Source organism: Morus notabilis, unplaced genomic scaffold, assembly GCF_000414095.1.
Source record: "Morus notabilis unplaced genomic scaffold, ASM41409v2 Scaffold203, whole genome shotgun sequence".
Lineage (NCBI taxonomy): Eukaryota > Viridiplantae > Streptophyta > Magnoliopsida > Rosales > Moraceae > Morus > Morus notabilis.
Window position 1 is genome coordinate 734,344 of NW_010361196.1, and position 14,393 is coordinate 748,736.

Consider the following 14,393-nt stretch of genomic DNA (forward strand, 5'->3'; position numbering starts at 1 on the left):
ATATGTGAAACAATTGATAACCAATGGTGTTATCAATATTGTTTATGTTAGGACAAACAAGAACCTAGCGGATCCTTTGACGAAAGGTCTTTCAAGAGACTTGGTCAAAGAAACATCTAGTGGAATAGGACTGAAACCTTTCTTTGAAAGAGTCACCGATGATGGTAACCCAACTATGTAGTAGTTGTATCGCTATTCCATAGTTAAATGGGTAAGAACAAGTCATTGTGACCTGGTTAGCACCGAAATTAATTAGTCCCTTCCAAGATGTCGGTGTAAAATACCTACATGGTTGAGATTGAGTTTATACTCTTAATAGAGTTCGAGTCTCATAGTAGCTAGATATATAATTCGAAAATTCACCTAAGTGAACATAAGGAATGGTGTCATTCCTAACAATACCATGGTTTAGTCTTGTAAATGTTCATGAATCCAAGATAGAGCACAAGGCCGGAATAGTGCTAAATGATTGGAACAAATTTTTAAGTCTGGGATAACACATATGTGATATATTTCCGGTATTTGCTTAAGAGGCAAAGTTTAATGCAAAGCACACTATTGTCTTGTGAATACTTTGAAGTATTGATGAGTGCATAATTTATGCACTCATTCGTTACTCCTTTAGCTAGTTTCGGCATGTTTTTCCTCAAGCTTTTATGTGGATTTGATTATTTTCCCTTGAGTGTACAGGAATGGGTGAAATCACCGAGTTTTGAGGCATTTTGGATCAAAAAGACATAGAATGAGGCGATACGGCGCCTTCAGATGGCGACGCAGCATGAAAAGGAGTAAAATCGAGCAAACCTGTACGAAGGAACAGTGAGAGGTGCGATATGTCGCTTCCTTTGTGGCGATATGTCGCCTGAGTTACCCAATTTTATTAGAAACGCGCGTTTTACCCTAGGCTGGTGCGCATACTTTTATGGAAAGTCAAAATTGGCTTCTTTGGAGGCGTGGACGTGGAATATAAGGAGGGTGACCGAAAACTGAAAGGAGAGGAGGAGGAAAAAGAAAACAAAATTGCAAAGGAAGAAAAACAAAAATTGGAGAGGATTACAGAGGGAAATTGGAGCGATTCTTCAAGAATTCCAAGCGTTCTTCGTTCTCTTCTTACCTTTCTTCTTGTATTTTTCTAGGTTTTGAATATTATTTTGAGATTGTGAACCACATGATGTGGAGCTAATTTTCCTAATTGTTAGGGTTTAGATGAATCTCTATTTGTGATTATTGTTTCCACGTTTTAATGTGCATTAAATTAAAGTTCTTCGTTTCTTTCGTGTTCTATTTTGATTTGTCGCTGCCAAATTTATGATTTACATATTGCCATGCTTTGTGAGATTGTGAATTGGGCAAATTTAGATTGTGACGATTAATACTCGAGAGGGGAACATTCGAGCTATCCAGAAATGGGTAGAACAACTTAGGTTGGTGTGAGGTCGAGAGATAAACATTGCCTAGGTAGCCGAAACAATTTTATGTTGTGAAATTGAGAAGTGGAATTCCAGGAATTGTTTCTAGAGTGGAACTTAATGAAGGTAGGGGTGAATAGTTGTATAGAGATATAGGCTTGATATCACCTACACATTCTTTATGCGGCACTCGAGAGAGGATATAAGGATACACAGCACTCTAGGTTCTTGAGAACATTGAGCTAGGTTAGGCACATTACTACGGAGAAACATAATCGCAATAGAGTGAAGTTGAAACCCTAACATTGCCATCATATTGATTTTCCATTTTAATTTCAGCGCGTGTTATTCATTACTATTATCTTTCCTTTTAATTTAGTTTTCCTTTATTTTAGTTTTTCTTTGAGTTTATCACATTCAAATTTGATCGCTTAGATAAAGTTAAGATATGATATTCGCAATAGTTAGTTTACATTCTTAACGTCAATCCTCGTGGGACGATATCGGTCTTCGGACCACTTTATTACTTGTACGACTTGTGCACTTGCAAGAATAGTCAAATTTTTGCAACAAGTATAGTCACTAATTGGAGGTTAAAATCAAAAGATAACTTCATGTGTGTATGTGTTTATTGTTGTTAATTCTGGAGAAATATTACAATCTAGTGGGGAATTATTAGAGAGATTGTAATATGTCTCTCAATTACAAGATCACATAAAATTGGCCTAAAACACAAGGAAAAATGGCAAGGAAGCGCTGCAACGCATGTTTAATGCGATGCAGCGAGTTTGACAACACCATTTGGTGCTATCAAAGCAGCTATAGGCGCTGCAGTGCTAGTTTTGGGCACTGCAGCGCCCGTGCAAGAAGAACAGGCGCGTTACAATGCCTGTTTTGGGCGCTGCAGCGCCTGTCCAGCGTTGCAGGCGCGCTACGGCGCCTGCATTGCACCCCGAAGGGCTGCTTTCTGTCCAAAACTCTGCTGCAGCGGAAAACTTCATGCTGCTGCGCCATTGTGCAGGCCTCTCGGGTCAGTTCTGTGTTGCTTGAGCACTGCAGTGGGAAAAACATCTGTTGTAGCGAATATTACTACATAAAGCTATGTTTTCGTGTGTTTATGTGATCTGAAAGGTCTTGAACCATTACATCCATTGGTGATATGTTTTCACACATATCTGAACACTTATTAGCAATAGATATAACCATTGTAATAGGTGTATCAATTCATGAAAATATACCTTTACATTGAAAATGTATCTTTATGTGAAAGGTTGTAATGTTTAAAGATGATGCATTTATTCAATGAAATAGCATCTCTGTCTTTATTAATTCTGCAGAAAATTTACAGAGTTAATTCATGTTCTGGAACTCAATAGTATTACTAGATATTGTGTTCAAGGGTTTGTTGTATCTTGGGGGTAATTTGCCATTAAAACTCATTAGCAAACTTTGAGAAGTGAGGGAAAATAAAACCTTAAAGGAAAGTATTTCTATACGCCTCAAACTCTCTCTTGTTTCTGCATTCTTTTCCCCCTCTACACTCAAATTCTCCAACAAAAAAAACCCTAACGAGTGGCGTAAATTTAGGAAAGAGTATATTTGTTAGAATGAAAAACTAACACATGATATTATTTACTATTATGCTATATACTTCAAATGCATATATAAAAAATGTTGTTTGTTGCATTTTCTCATTTTCTTATAGTAAATAGGTTCAAACTGTGTGAACTTAAGAAAGTTCAAAAATCACATCAGGTTCTAAAACTATCTTAACTAATGCAAACACCAGTTTAAACCAAATTCATGAGTTCAAACCACATTAACCCACAAAACAAACAGGCCTAAGTTGATGAACCCTTTGTCGCTTAAAGATAAATCATAAATCTGTAACTAGACAAAACTTAAACGTTGCATTAAGAGAGATAGAGAGAAATTTATAGAACTTGTATTTTCAAACCGCACAATATCAGTTGTTAACCTAAAAATTTAGGTGGTGAACGTGAATTTAAATTCACAAGTACAATGTTAAGAACATCCAAAATACAAAGATACTTTATGATAACTCAAAATGCAAGCATAAAATATTGAATAAATACACACACACACACACACACAACTTAATCTCCAGTATAATTCCAAACAAATTTGTTATTCATTCATAAGCATAGCTTTGACAAAGCGAAAATGTGAACATGAAATGAACTCAGACGCAGCAGCTTTCTCGTTTCTACGATCCAAAACTGGGAAAAAGATCCCATATAATACAAACGATTACATGCTACATTATTGTGGCATCCAAAGTTTTACATAATTAGCGTCTCTAACCTCTCAACAGGAGATAAGTCATTCTTCTAATCTAAACTCCCCCCCCCCCCCCCCCCACAACAAAAAAAAAAAAAAAAAAAAAAAAACAAACAAACAAACAAAACCCTTTAAGAATACTACAAAACAAAACCCACTAAGCCTACCAAAAGGTCATCTTGGAACAAACAAGCTTCCTATATAACTTTAAGCTTTCCATGTAAGTATATCCTCTTCTCTAGATATTAGTACATCATGGTGTAGAGCTTATAACCTTTCACATACTAATCCTCTTCCTCCTCGTCATCATCGATCTGGGACAATAAACCCATACAAGACGGGCATGGAGGGTCTCGTTTATCCTCAAAATTTGTTTTCAGATCCAAACATTCTGCATGAAAAGAATGGCCACACGCTAGAACCGCCACTTCCAAGAGGTCAACAGTTGCGAATGGCATATCAGGAATACAAATCTTCCGTATCAGCGCTTTCTGACAAATCTCACACACCAACTTCAGTAGATCGGTTGATACTGTGTCTCTTGTCAAAGAATTACTAGACCTGATCCTTTCAGGCCGGAAAAATGCCTTGTCTTTGTATTCTGTAAAAAGAAAATAAATGGAATACCAAAGTCAATACAAGAACAAGTAGAGTAAAACATTGTAGATTTGAAGCTAGAAAGAAAACCATTGTACGAGAAACAACTCATAACCCAAAAGTATTTCTTGTGAAAAAACTCAAACCCTTGCTTATGTTCCAAGATCCGAAGAGTCAGCCTTGTGAAGGTGAAAATGGCTTAATCCATAGTCATGTTAACTACCAAGAGTCACTTCCTCTAATTTGGTATTTTCAGTCAAGAACAAGACAAGTGGTTACATTATCCATGCTTTTATTAATTTTAAGTCGATACTTTGGTTCTCATTAACTGATAACTGTGGAGAACCAAAAATCATTGGCCGTGTTTGGAATTGATCCCGTTTTTGTTTTTCACGTTTTTTGAGAAAGAAAAAATGAAAACGTTTTCAAAAAGGCGTTTGGCGCAATAAAGACAAAAAATAGAAATGAAAATGATTTTTTAGTTTAGTGTAAATGAGAGAAATGAAAAACGACTCTTAGTCGTTTTTCATTTTTTGTTTTCGTTTTCTCCTCTCTCGAGCAGAGAGAGAGACATTAATGGGTTTTTTTATACTGAAAACAATCTCTTAATAAAACTACCAAACACATTTTCAAAAATAATTTCTGTCTGAGATTGAAAACGTTTTCATTTTCATTTTCATACAAAAAACAAAATCATTTTGGAACGAGTTCCAAACGCGCCCATTGTGTTCAACGCCACCATAGAGTGGCGATAAATTAAAAAGGAAAACAAAACAAGAAAGTGAATATATAAATAATAGTAGAACCTGAATGCCTTCCCAACACTGAGTTGCATTGAGTAGCAAACTTGAAGGACAGCTTATCATCACGCAAAGAAGTGCCTTTGCCACGAGAAGTTGAGGCATTAGCAAGATTGGCCAAGCCACGTCTAGAGTACTGATGTGCATAGTGATGGCGAGAGCGTTTTAGAAAAATTGAATGGCCAAGGCTCTGATGCTGATTTGCAGTAGAAGGGTGGTGGACATTTTGGAGCTTCGTAGAACTATCCGCAATATCCAACACAGATGAAAGAGGCTTTAGTTCACTAGAATCAATTGCATTCAAACGTTTCTGTAAAAAAAAAAAAGGGTTGAAAAGAATTATACAACAATGGTCCTCTCCAATTTCTTACATTGAAATAAGAGAGAACATGAGAATTTATCACAGCTAATCCCTAAGAAAAATCATAACAAATGCACTCTCTCATTAAGGTACCTCTTCTGATAATAACTCCATTCCTAAGGAGCATGGCATGGTATCTGCAACATTCCGAAAAAAACAAAAATCATCACGGCGATCTTATTTAGCATGAAAAAAATTGTAGTAATGGTATGAAAAAAAGCATCAATGAAAAGAAAAGTGACAACTAGAACCAAAACCAAAATCTTCTCAACTTCTCTTCAAAACATCCCATAGAAGAAACACAATCAAGCGCTTGGACTCTTTGCTCCAAAGGTAACAACAAAACCGCGGACCAAGATACCCTGGACAAAGGCTTTGGGGGAATCCTATAATAGGACCCCAAAAAAAACACGCTACTACATATTTTAATGAAGTTCACATATGACCTTGACATCCAAAAATGCGCGGAGGAAATTCCACACCCACCTCTAAGTGAATTAATAAGTTTAAATGTGGTTGCAGGTATAATCTAGCGGTCCTTGATTCTAGTTTGAGGTGTAGGGTTTAAATCCACACCCCAAGATCAAATATATATATATATATATATATGATAATAAATTGCTCCAAACCCTTATGATTATCAGCATCAAGCCCAGATTAGTTGTCAGCAAAAATGCTGTAGATGGGGAGCTAAGAAGCTCAACCACTATAGAATGCATTGGAACAAAAATGCGTAAAGGAACAGGAGACACAAGTCGTATACGACAGCAAAACATGAAAAACGACATCATTCTCCCACAAAAGAAATCCCCAAATCGGTTCTATATTTGATAAACATTAAACAAGAACATAAACCCAAAAAAAAAAAAAAAAAAAAAAAAAAAAAAAAAAAACCCAAAAAAAAAAAAAAAAAAAAAAAAAGAAGCAAATTATAACAAATCCACAATTATTTACAAGAGAGTGCAATTGATAGAGCACGTATAGCATAACTGAAACAGTAACCCCAAACCTCCATTGAAATCCCCTTGGAAGTATCGAACAAATTGGACAAACTTAAAAAACAAATTGGACAAACTTAAAAAGGACAAAACTCCTGTAAATGTACCGAAATTTTGACTAAATTAAAAAGTGGGAGGCTCTGATTAACTCAAATTTTCTAAGTCACAATTCGGCGTCCGGTTTTTCCTTTCCTTTCACTGCATTTTCTCGGGAACCAAACAGACACGTATTATTTTTAAAAAATTATTATTATTATTATTATAAAAAAGAAGAGCTCGAAACGTACCCGAAGAAGGCTCGATCTGATTGTGATCAGAAACTCGCTTTCGCTTTCCCATGGTTAGCAAACTTGTAAATTAGCGGCTGAGAAGGGGAAAAAAAAGTGAGAGGTTTAGTTTGATCTGTGGCTCTGCGATCACAGCGGAAAAAGAAGAGAAAGAGAGAGAGAGGGAGGGAAAAGTGTTTGTTTGTTGGGATTTCTAGGACGTACGGTCAGGGAAAATAATGTACGGAAGAGATTCAGAAAGCTAAAGAGATAAACAGATGTTTGGTCTGAACAAAAGAAGGAGAAGAGAGATTGCTTGGTTTGATGGAAAAGAAAGATATTTGTTTTTATTTTCTCTCTTTCTTTTTTGTATGGTTCAAGAAAAATATAGAAGAAGAAATGGAATATCAATCAACAATGTCTAAGGCCTCGTTCATTTCGTCGATTCGAATTTTGTTACAGTAAAAAATTTTTAAAAACAGTCACATCTAATTTTTTTATTACAGTAAAAAACTCTCACACAAAATCACATCTCAACTCGAATTACAAACTCGAATCAGCGAAGTGAACGGAATTTAGACAAATTATAAGAGAAAAGGAAACTTGAATCAAATTTTAGGTAAGGTGATTAACAAAAAAAAAAAAACTGGGTAAGGTACGAAAAAATACTTTATTCGTGCGTGAATTTATGCGTCTAAAAAATATTAATAATATTTGGACATATATAGTTATTTGTATTGTATTGTATTACATAATGTGTATTATATTATGTTGTATTGTTATCATATAATGTAATATTTTGTGTCATGACGTATTATATAAAATAGTGAAATATAAAATTTTACAAATTTTAAGATTAAAATTCAATTTTCAAAAATTTTAGAGTTAAAATTTAATTTTTAAAAAAATTCAAGGTCAAAATATAATTTTTAAAAACTTTTAGGGTCAAAATATACTTTTAAAAAATTTAGAGGTCAAAATGCAAGTTTTAAAAATATATAAACTTGCATTGTGCCCCCTCAATTTTTAAAAAATTATTAGTTCTGACATTATAACTCAATGCTCCCCTGATGTCAATTCTTAATTGTGTTCAACCCCGATATTAATTATAAATTCACTATAATATGACATAAATAGTATAAATTTATAGTCTGAATTAATTTATACAATACAAAAAAAGTGTGATGTCAACAATTTTCTTTTTAGTATTGAACTTGATTGAATGAAAATAATATTATTATTTTGCTCAAAAAAAATAACAAGATATAGACTTTCAAGCAAAAAATAACAAGCTGTAGTTGAAGTTGATTATACCATATATATACTTTTTTTATTCAAAATTTCAGATCATTTCCTCCAAACAAAAAACAATATTTTTAGTTAATATTTTAAGAGGTATTTTTCCCTTAGCAAAAACGTAATGAGGACACGTATTTAGTTAGAGCCAAAACTTGCATATGGAAAAGTGAGTGGTTGTATCCAAAAAATTTCCAAGGAACTGCACGTGTTAAATAGCGGTGGTGTGCATTAATTGGACAATTGTGAATTACAGCAAGTCTTCGCCTAAAAGGAGAAATTATTTTGTACACCAATGTGTCACCTTATTTTATTTATAAAGTACTCTCTCTGCAGTTTGGCCGAGAGAAACACAAAAAAAAGGAAGAAAACGAACGAAAATGGGAGAAACTGAGGGAGACAAAGCTCCATCAATTGATTTAAGGTAAAACCCTTTGAAACCTATTCTTTGATTCGAATTTTAAGCTTGAGAAAGTTTAATTTTTGTTAGATTTGAATAATTTTGAGTTAGGGTTTGGATTTGAACAATTGTTGTTAAAATTGATTGAAATTTAGGGGTTTTTAGTTATTTGACTTGTTTAGTTGATTGGAAACTGATTTTGATGGATTCTGGAGAATTATTTTGAAATTGAAATTGATTTGCAGGTTTGGCATTTTTTCTATTTATGCCGGCATGCTGCCGAAATTTCTTTTAAAAGTTGTTTTTAAGCTGAAATCAAATAGGAAACTAAACTCATGGATTGGATTTCAATCTTTAAAGAACCCTCAAACTGATTATAAAATCGTTTGTGAATTGGATTTGAGTCAAGGCACACTAATAGGAAACAATTAAACATGATTGAGCTTAATTCGTTTTAGGAATGAGAAATATTTCCTAAGATATTGCTTTTGTGATAAAGCTAGTGGAGAAGGTCAAGTATTAAAACTTTAAGGAAAGCGGAGGTTAGGAGAACGGAAGGCTAGCCTAGGTTTGACATCCGAGAGGTAGGATATTCTTGTCCATATCCTTGTTAGCCTCATTTTAAATGATTTGGGCCAATGAAAATGTTTTAGAACAAAACATGTTTAAAAAAAATGATTTCAAAGGAATAGCATGAGAATGCTATTAAGTTTTCCAATGATTTTGGAAATGAGATTTTAAAGAGTATCATTTCTTAAAATGAAATACTTTAAGGAATGATACAACGCATGGTGGCCTCAGAGATCGGGATGTGGGAATCGCATCCTTGGGGACAGGTCCCGAAACCCGTACGGATCCACGGCTGGGTAGTGAAAGTATGGCGCTGCACGGGTCACTAGACAGACATTTTACCGCTCCTTGTTCAGTGGTATGATGAGCTGCACACTTTCATTATACAGATATTTTCTACTATGTGAGTATTTCCTTTTCTAAAAAGGATGATCGGTTCCGGGTGTATGTCTTCGGACCGTGAGTACCTTTATTTAAAATGTTTTATAAAATTATATCCTACTGGGCCTTCCACTCACTTTTATTATGTTTTTAATGTTTTAAACCCCTCGTCCAGAGTTAGCGGTTTAGATTTGCAGCGTGACAAGTGGATGCCAATGGATTGAAGATGTGAGATTCGAAGCGGTACGTTTGTTTCAGATTTATGATTTTAAATTCTGAGATGTACTGTATTTTTGTATGCAAACTGTATTGGTCGACATTGTCCCTGAGTTGTACTATTTTTCTTGGACTTAATTGATTGTTTTAAATATTATTTGTGAAAGAAAGTCTCCGGAGCAAACTATATTGATATTTATGTAATTATTTTGTGATTTGGTTAAACAGTCTAGTTTAATTAAGTTAAATTTTAAAATAATCACGGCCCTATCCTTGGGGTCGTGACAGTTTTTGGTATCAGAGCACGGCTTTGAATTCTATGGGAAATCGAGCCTGTGTGAGTTTTTACTGAGTTGTATTGTTCTTTTAACAGTTTTGTGTCGGGACATGTCGTACAATATTAGTTACTACATGATACAGTTGCACTTGAGAATTTGACGTTAGAGTCCGTTTCAATTTTCCTAGAGCACTTTGATGGATGGAATTCATGTTTCTATTATCGATGTTTATCGATATGAGGATCGAGGGTAAAGTTGACTTTGAAGTTTTCGAGAAGTATTGATTTCGACCCGATAGTTATAGATTTGTTTCTATAAGTTCTCTTGACTCTTGTCAGTTTCAAATTCAAAATCAGTATTGACTTCGAAATTCTCATGAAGATTTCAGTTTCGAGATGATATTCGTTCGGACTTCCGCGTGGTTGAATTCCCGATATTTGTCCATTCCACTTTTGATGCGTCTAACGAGGGGGTTTAAGTTGATGGAGAGCGATGACTTGAAATCGAGCAGTTTTGATCATTAAAGTTTCCTTCCTCCTTGATTGGTTCTTTCCGATTTGATCAATGCACAAGTTTAGTGTTGCAATCTAGCTTTGTATCCTAGCTACTCGTTTCAATTCACTGATGCATTCTTTTATCTCTTGAGAGTGTTTTGCTCAAAAGTGTTTACTTCATGGGTTCTTGTGTTGATGAGACGTCGTTCTTTCTTCTATTGATAACGATGGTGGCTATGGACTTCGTCGAGAGATTGACGCTTATCTCTGATATTAAATTATGTTCAGCTTTTGTTTGGGAAGCGTGGTAGGTCATAACCCACAGGTTCCAGGATTCCAACTTCGAATTCTTTTCTTAATCCGTTTTGACCAGGAGTTGGTCTCTTCGTTATTATTAGTGTATTGATTCGTGAAATTTTTCTATCATAGTCTTATGTCTCTCAGGAATCGAAATTCTTCCTTGTCACGAGTGTTAGTCTCGGTGATTCCCTCGTTAATTTGAACCATGTCATTGTGAGACATTGACTATGGATATTAATCATATACCATTCTCTGCCATTTTGCTTTTGGAATTCTAAATTCGAGCTCTAGTCTTGATCTGTTTTGAACTAGAGTTAGACTTTCTACTTGATAACTGTATTTTGATTCAAATTATCTTTCTATCATGAATCAATGTTACTCTAAGATCAAGACTGCTTCTTGTTTCGAATAGTAGTCTTGGTAATTTTGTTCCTAATACGGAAACATGTTATAGCGTTCATTTTCTTTTAGTGTACGGTGATCACTGGTGCGAGACTTGGTAATCTTGGCTTCGAAGATCCTCATTCAGTCACAGGGTTTTAAAGATTCGATCGTTATTTGATTTCATATCCATTCAATACTAAATTTCTATTGGTTCTTTTTTTTGGAGTCAAATGCGACTATGGGAATTTCTGCAACTTTCTAGATTCCAAATCAATGATTGATGTTCTTCTGTTCGATCATTTCCAGAATTGGGTGTCTCTATTCTAGTGGGTAGGAATCTATGTTGTTGATTGACTTCTAGCTGGAATTGATAATTTTCTGGATATGAGATTCCAAGATGACAAAGTATTTATGTGTCCCATTCTATAATTCTGAAATTCATAAAGACTCGCATGAGGCGAGTGGACATATTTTATTGAAATTGGAATTTCGTTTCTTTCTCATTGATAGTTGATTGTGACAACTGATATCATGATGCTGCCAGCAGAGTTGCAAGGTGAATGTTCCTTTCCATCGTTTGACACGTAGGAATCCACAGAAAATGCGTAGAAAGTCTTAGTTCATAGGTTCCCGGACGAATACCTTGATGAATTGTCGTATTCGCCTCTTTTCCGCCATGTGAGTGACATTCTTGCTCTTGACTCATATTCTGAGTGGTGTTTTAAATGGAAGAACTTCTTTAGCAGTTGAGGTTGAGTTCCCATAGGCTGAAGATATTAAGGTTCGACCCTCCTGAGGAGATGTCTTGTCAATTTCATGTGGAATTAGAACGGGTAGTTCTAATGATAAGTATGAACAACACTTTGGACGTTTTCCAAATTGGTGTCAGACCATGGGTGTTGCATTAAATCAACCTTGAAGTCATTTAGTCCACGTGATGGATTTCATGCAACTATAAGAATTTCCCTAGATAGGCCGTTCTGATTTTCTGTAACTGGTTTTTTAGGGCCTTGTCGATTTCTGAACCTTATGTGTCACATACCAAATCAAAGATCTACGTGTCTACTTTCTTATGGAGTTCATTTTGGAATTTTTGGAGACTTAGATAACAATTTATATATACTCCTGTCAAGGTCGACGAATCTGTCATTTTATTGGATTTATGAGGAATATGGATTCGAGTTAGAAACTGATTTATAATTAAAGGATTGGAAGTTTGAAGCCTTTGTGGTTGTTTAGCATTAAGTATGAGTTTATTTGGAATTTCTCTCTTGAATGTTATTATTTTAGACTTTAATCATACTTTCCTCACTTAATTCACATGATTTTGGGGAGGATTCTAGGTAAAATAGACTTTTCAAGCTTTGATAGGAGATTTGGATCACCCAAAAAGGAGTTTTGTAGCTTAAGTTATGAATTTTTCAATTTGTTGGAAAAAGTGTCAAGGAACCTAACTTGGACAGGTTTGATACTGTTTAATTCTAGGAATCCTTGGAGATGAATTTGAATAAATGGGTTACATAATTGGAAACTAGACATCCTAAGCTTCGTATAGCCATAAGAATCACCTTAAATGGACAACCGTAGCTCAAGTTATGCATTTTTTAAGTTAAGCTTGATTTCTAAAAATTCTGCAGAAAAATAGCTACGTTTTGATCTGGTATAACGTATTTTTGGAGTCCTTAACCTATTTGAAACTAAACTTATGATAGCTCTTTGAAAAGCTCTAGATGTATACTTTGATTAGATGTTGATTTTGTAATTTTTAGAGCTGTGTAGAATATTTTATGATTATTCTCATAACAGCCGTCAAAGCTGTCTTTTCTAAGAATGGATAAAACAAAGAGCTGAGACCCTTACTTTTTGAAATAGGATTGCTGCACCTAAACCACTATTACTACTATTTAGAACATCTTATTATTGACGTGTGGGAGTTAGAATCACGTCATTTGGAGTTTTGTAGCCCGAGTTGTGTGCATTGGAAGTCTCATGCCAAAAACTTCTCGAAAGCTGTCAAAACCAGGAAAGAACAGAATGTTGATTTCTTAGAAATTATTTTTCAGGTACTTAGAGAGCTCAAATTTGGGCATATGATAACTCGTTTCGAAGCTCTAGGTCTCTACTTTATTCAGAAACTGGAATTACACCCGTTAGATCTATGTGGAAAATTTCATGATCATTTCTATCGAAAAGGTCAAAATTGCGTTCTTGGCATAATGTAGAAAGTGTGAATTTGAACCCCAACTTCTAGAACTGAGATCGTTGCACTTAAAACACTAAGCCTATCATTTGGTGTGCGTGATTAGTGATGTGTAGCACTTGGAATCACTCTGTTTGGAGTTTTATAGGCTGAGATGTGCGTAGTTGAAGTTTCACTTAGAAACTTTTCAAATTGCCTTGAAAAGTTGAGGTTTCAGAATTTCAACTTCTTGTAAGATGTGTTTGAAAGGCTTAGAATATTTAAAATAGGGCATGTGATAGCTCGTTGGAAAGACCTAGATGTCTATTTTCATTCGAAACCAGTTTTCGACCCCTGGTGACACGAAATATGGTTTGCACGTATTTTCGTAACGAACGTTAAATCAGCTCAGGCATGAGATTAGAGGACTGACCAAGTTAAAGGAATCCTATTAGATAATCCAAGTTTGATTAAATGAAGAGTTATGCTGATAGAAGGTGACTTTGTCTTATTAAGAGTTTCATCGTGCAAAGGAATCACTCGTTTTCGAATGAAAGGGAAACTTGTGCCAAGATACATTGGATCATTCCGAATCGTGCAATGAGTCGGTGTCGTTGCTTATCGACTCACCTTACCACCTGAGGTACCTCACGTGCCCAATGTGTTTCATGTTTCTATGCTTCGTGAGTGTAAACCTGATCCGGAAGCTATTGTACAATGGTACGATGTGTCGATCCAATATGACACAACTTACGAGGAAGCACTAGTTCAAACTCTCGATCGAAAGATGAAGAGTTTACACCGTCACAAGATTCCGCTAGTGAAGGTGTTATGGCAACTAAATGATCTAGTTGTGATTTTTTAAGAAAAATCATTTGAACAACAACAAACTTGTAGGCAGAATTTCAAAAATTTTAACATATCCATTTAATTTATTAAATGTAAACCACAACGAGAGATACATGCATGATATATGTTTATAGACAAAGGAATAAAATGACAATCATACCTTTGTGACGATTGAATCAAAAATGACCGCAAGGATCTTGTCTCACTATCTCACGTTCCGAGATGGAGAATTGCCGTGAAACAAGATCGTTGATCTATCGATACGATCACACCAAAAACCACTCGTTGATTCAAGACTATGACTCTAAGTGTTT

At 35.0% G+C, this 14,393-nt stretch overlaps 1 protein-coding gene across 1 annotated transcript; it reads right to left on the reverse strand.

The window, feature by feature from the left end:
• Positions 1-3,860: 3,860 nt before the first annotated feature.
• LOC21407644 lies at positions 3,861-7,063 on the reverse strand. Its single transcript, XM_010098699.2, has 4 exons — positions 6,754-7,063; positions 5,562-5,605; positions 5,114-5,417; positions 3,861-4,311 (listed from the first exon to the last, which is right to left on the reverse strand). The coding sequence occupies exons 1-4, from the start codon at positions 6,803-6,805 to the stop codon at positions 3,995-3,997; spliced, it is 717 nt and encodes a 238-aa protein (XP_010097001.1). The 5' UTR covers positions 6,806-7,063; the 3' UTR covers positions 3,861-3,994.
• Positions 7,064-14,393: the final 7,330 nt, after the last annotated feature.

Excerpts from the sequence above, each read along its gene's own strand:
- LOC21407644 (XM_010098699.2), bottom strand. The coding sequence starts at position 6,805 with ATGGGAAAGCGAAAGCGAGTTTCTGATCACAATCAGATCGAGCCTTCT. Across the intron at positions 5,606-6,753 it reads TCAGATCGAGCCTTCTTCGG|ATACCATGCCATGCTCCTTA; the intron begins GTACGTTTCGAG and ends GGAATGTTGCAG. Across the intron at positions 5,418-5,561 it reads TGGAGTTATTATCAGAAGAG|AAACGTTTGAATGCAATTGA; the intron begins GTACCTTAATGA and ends TTTTTTTTACAG.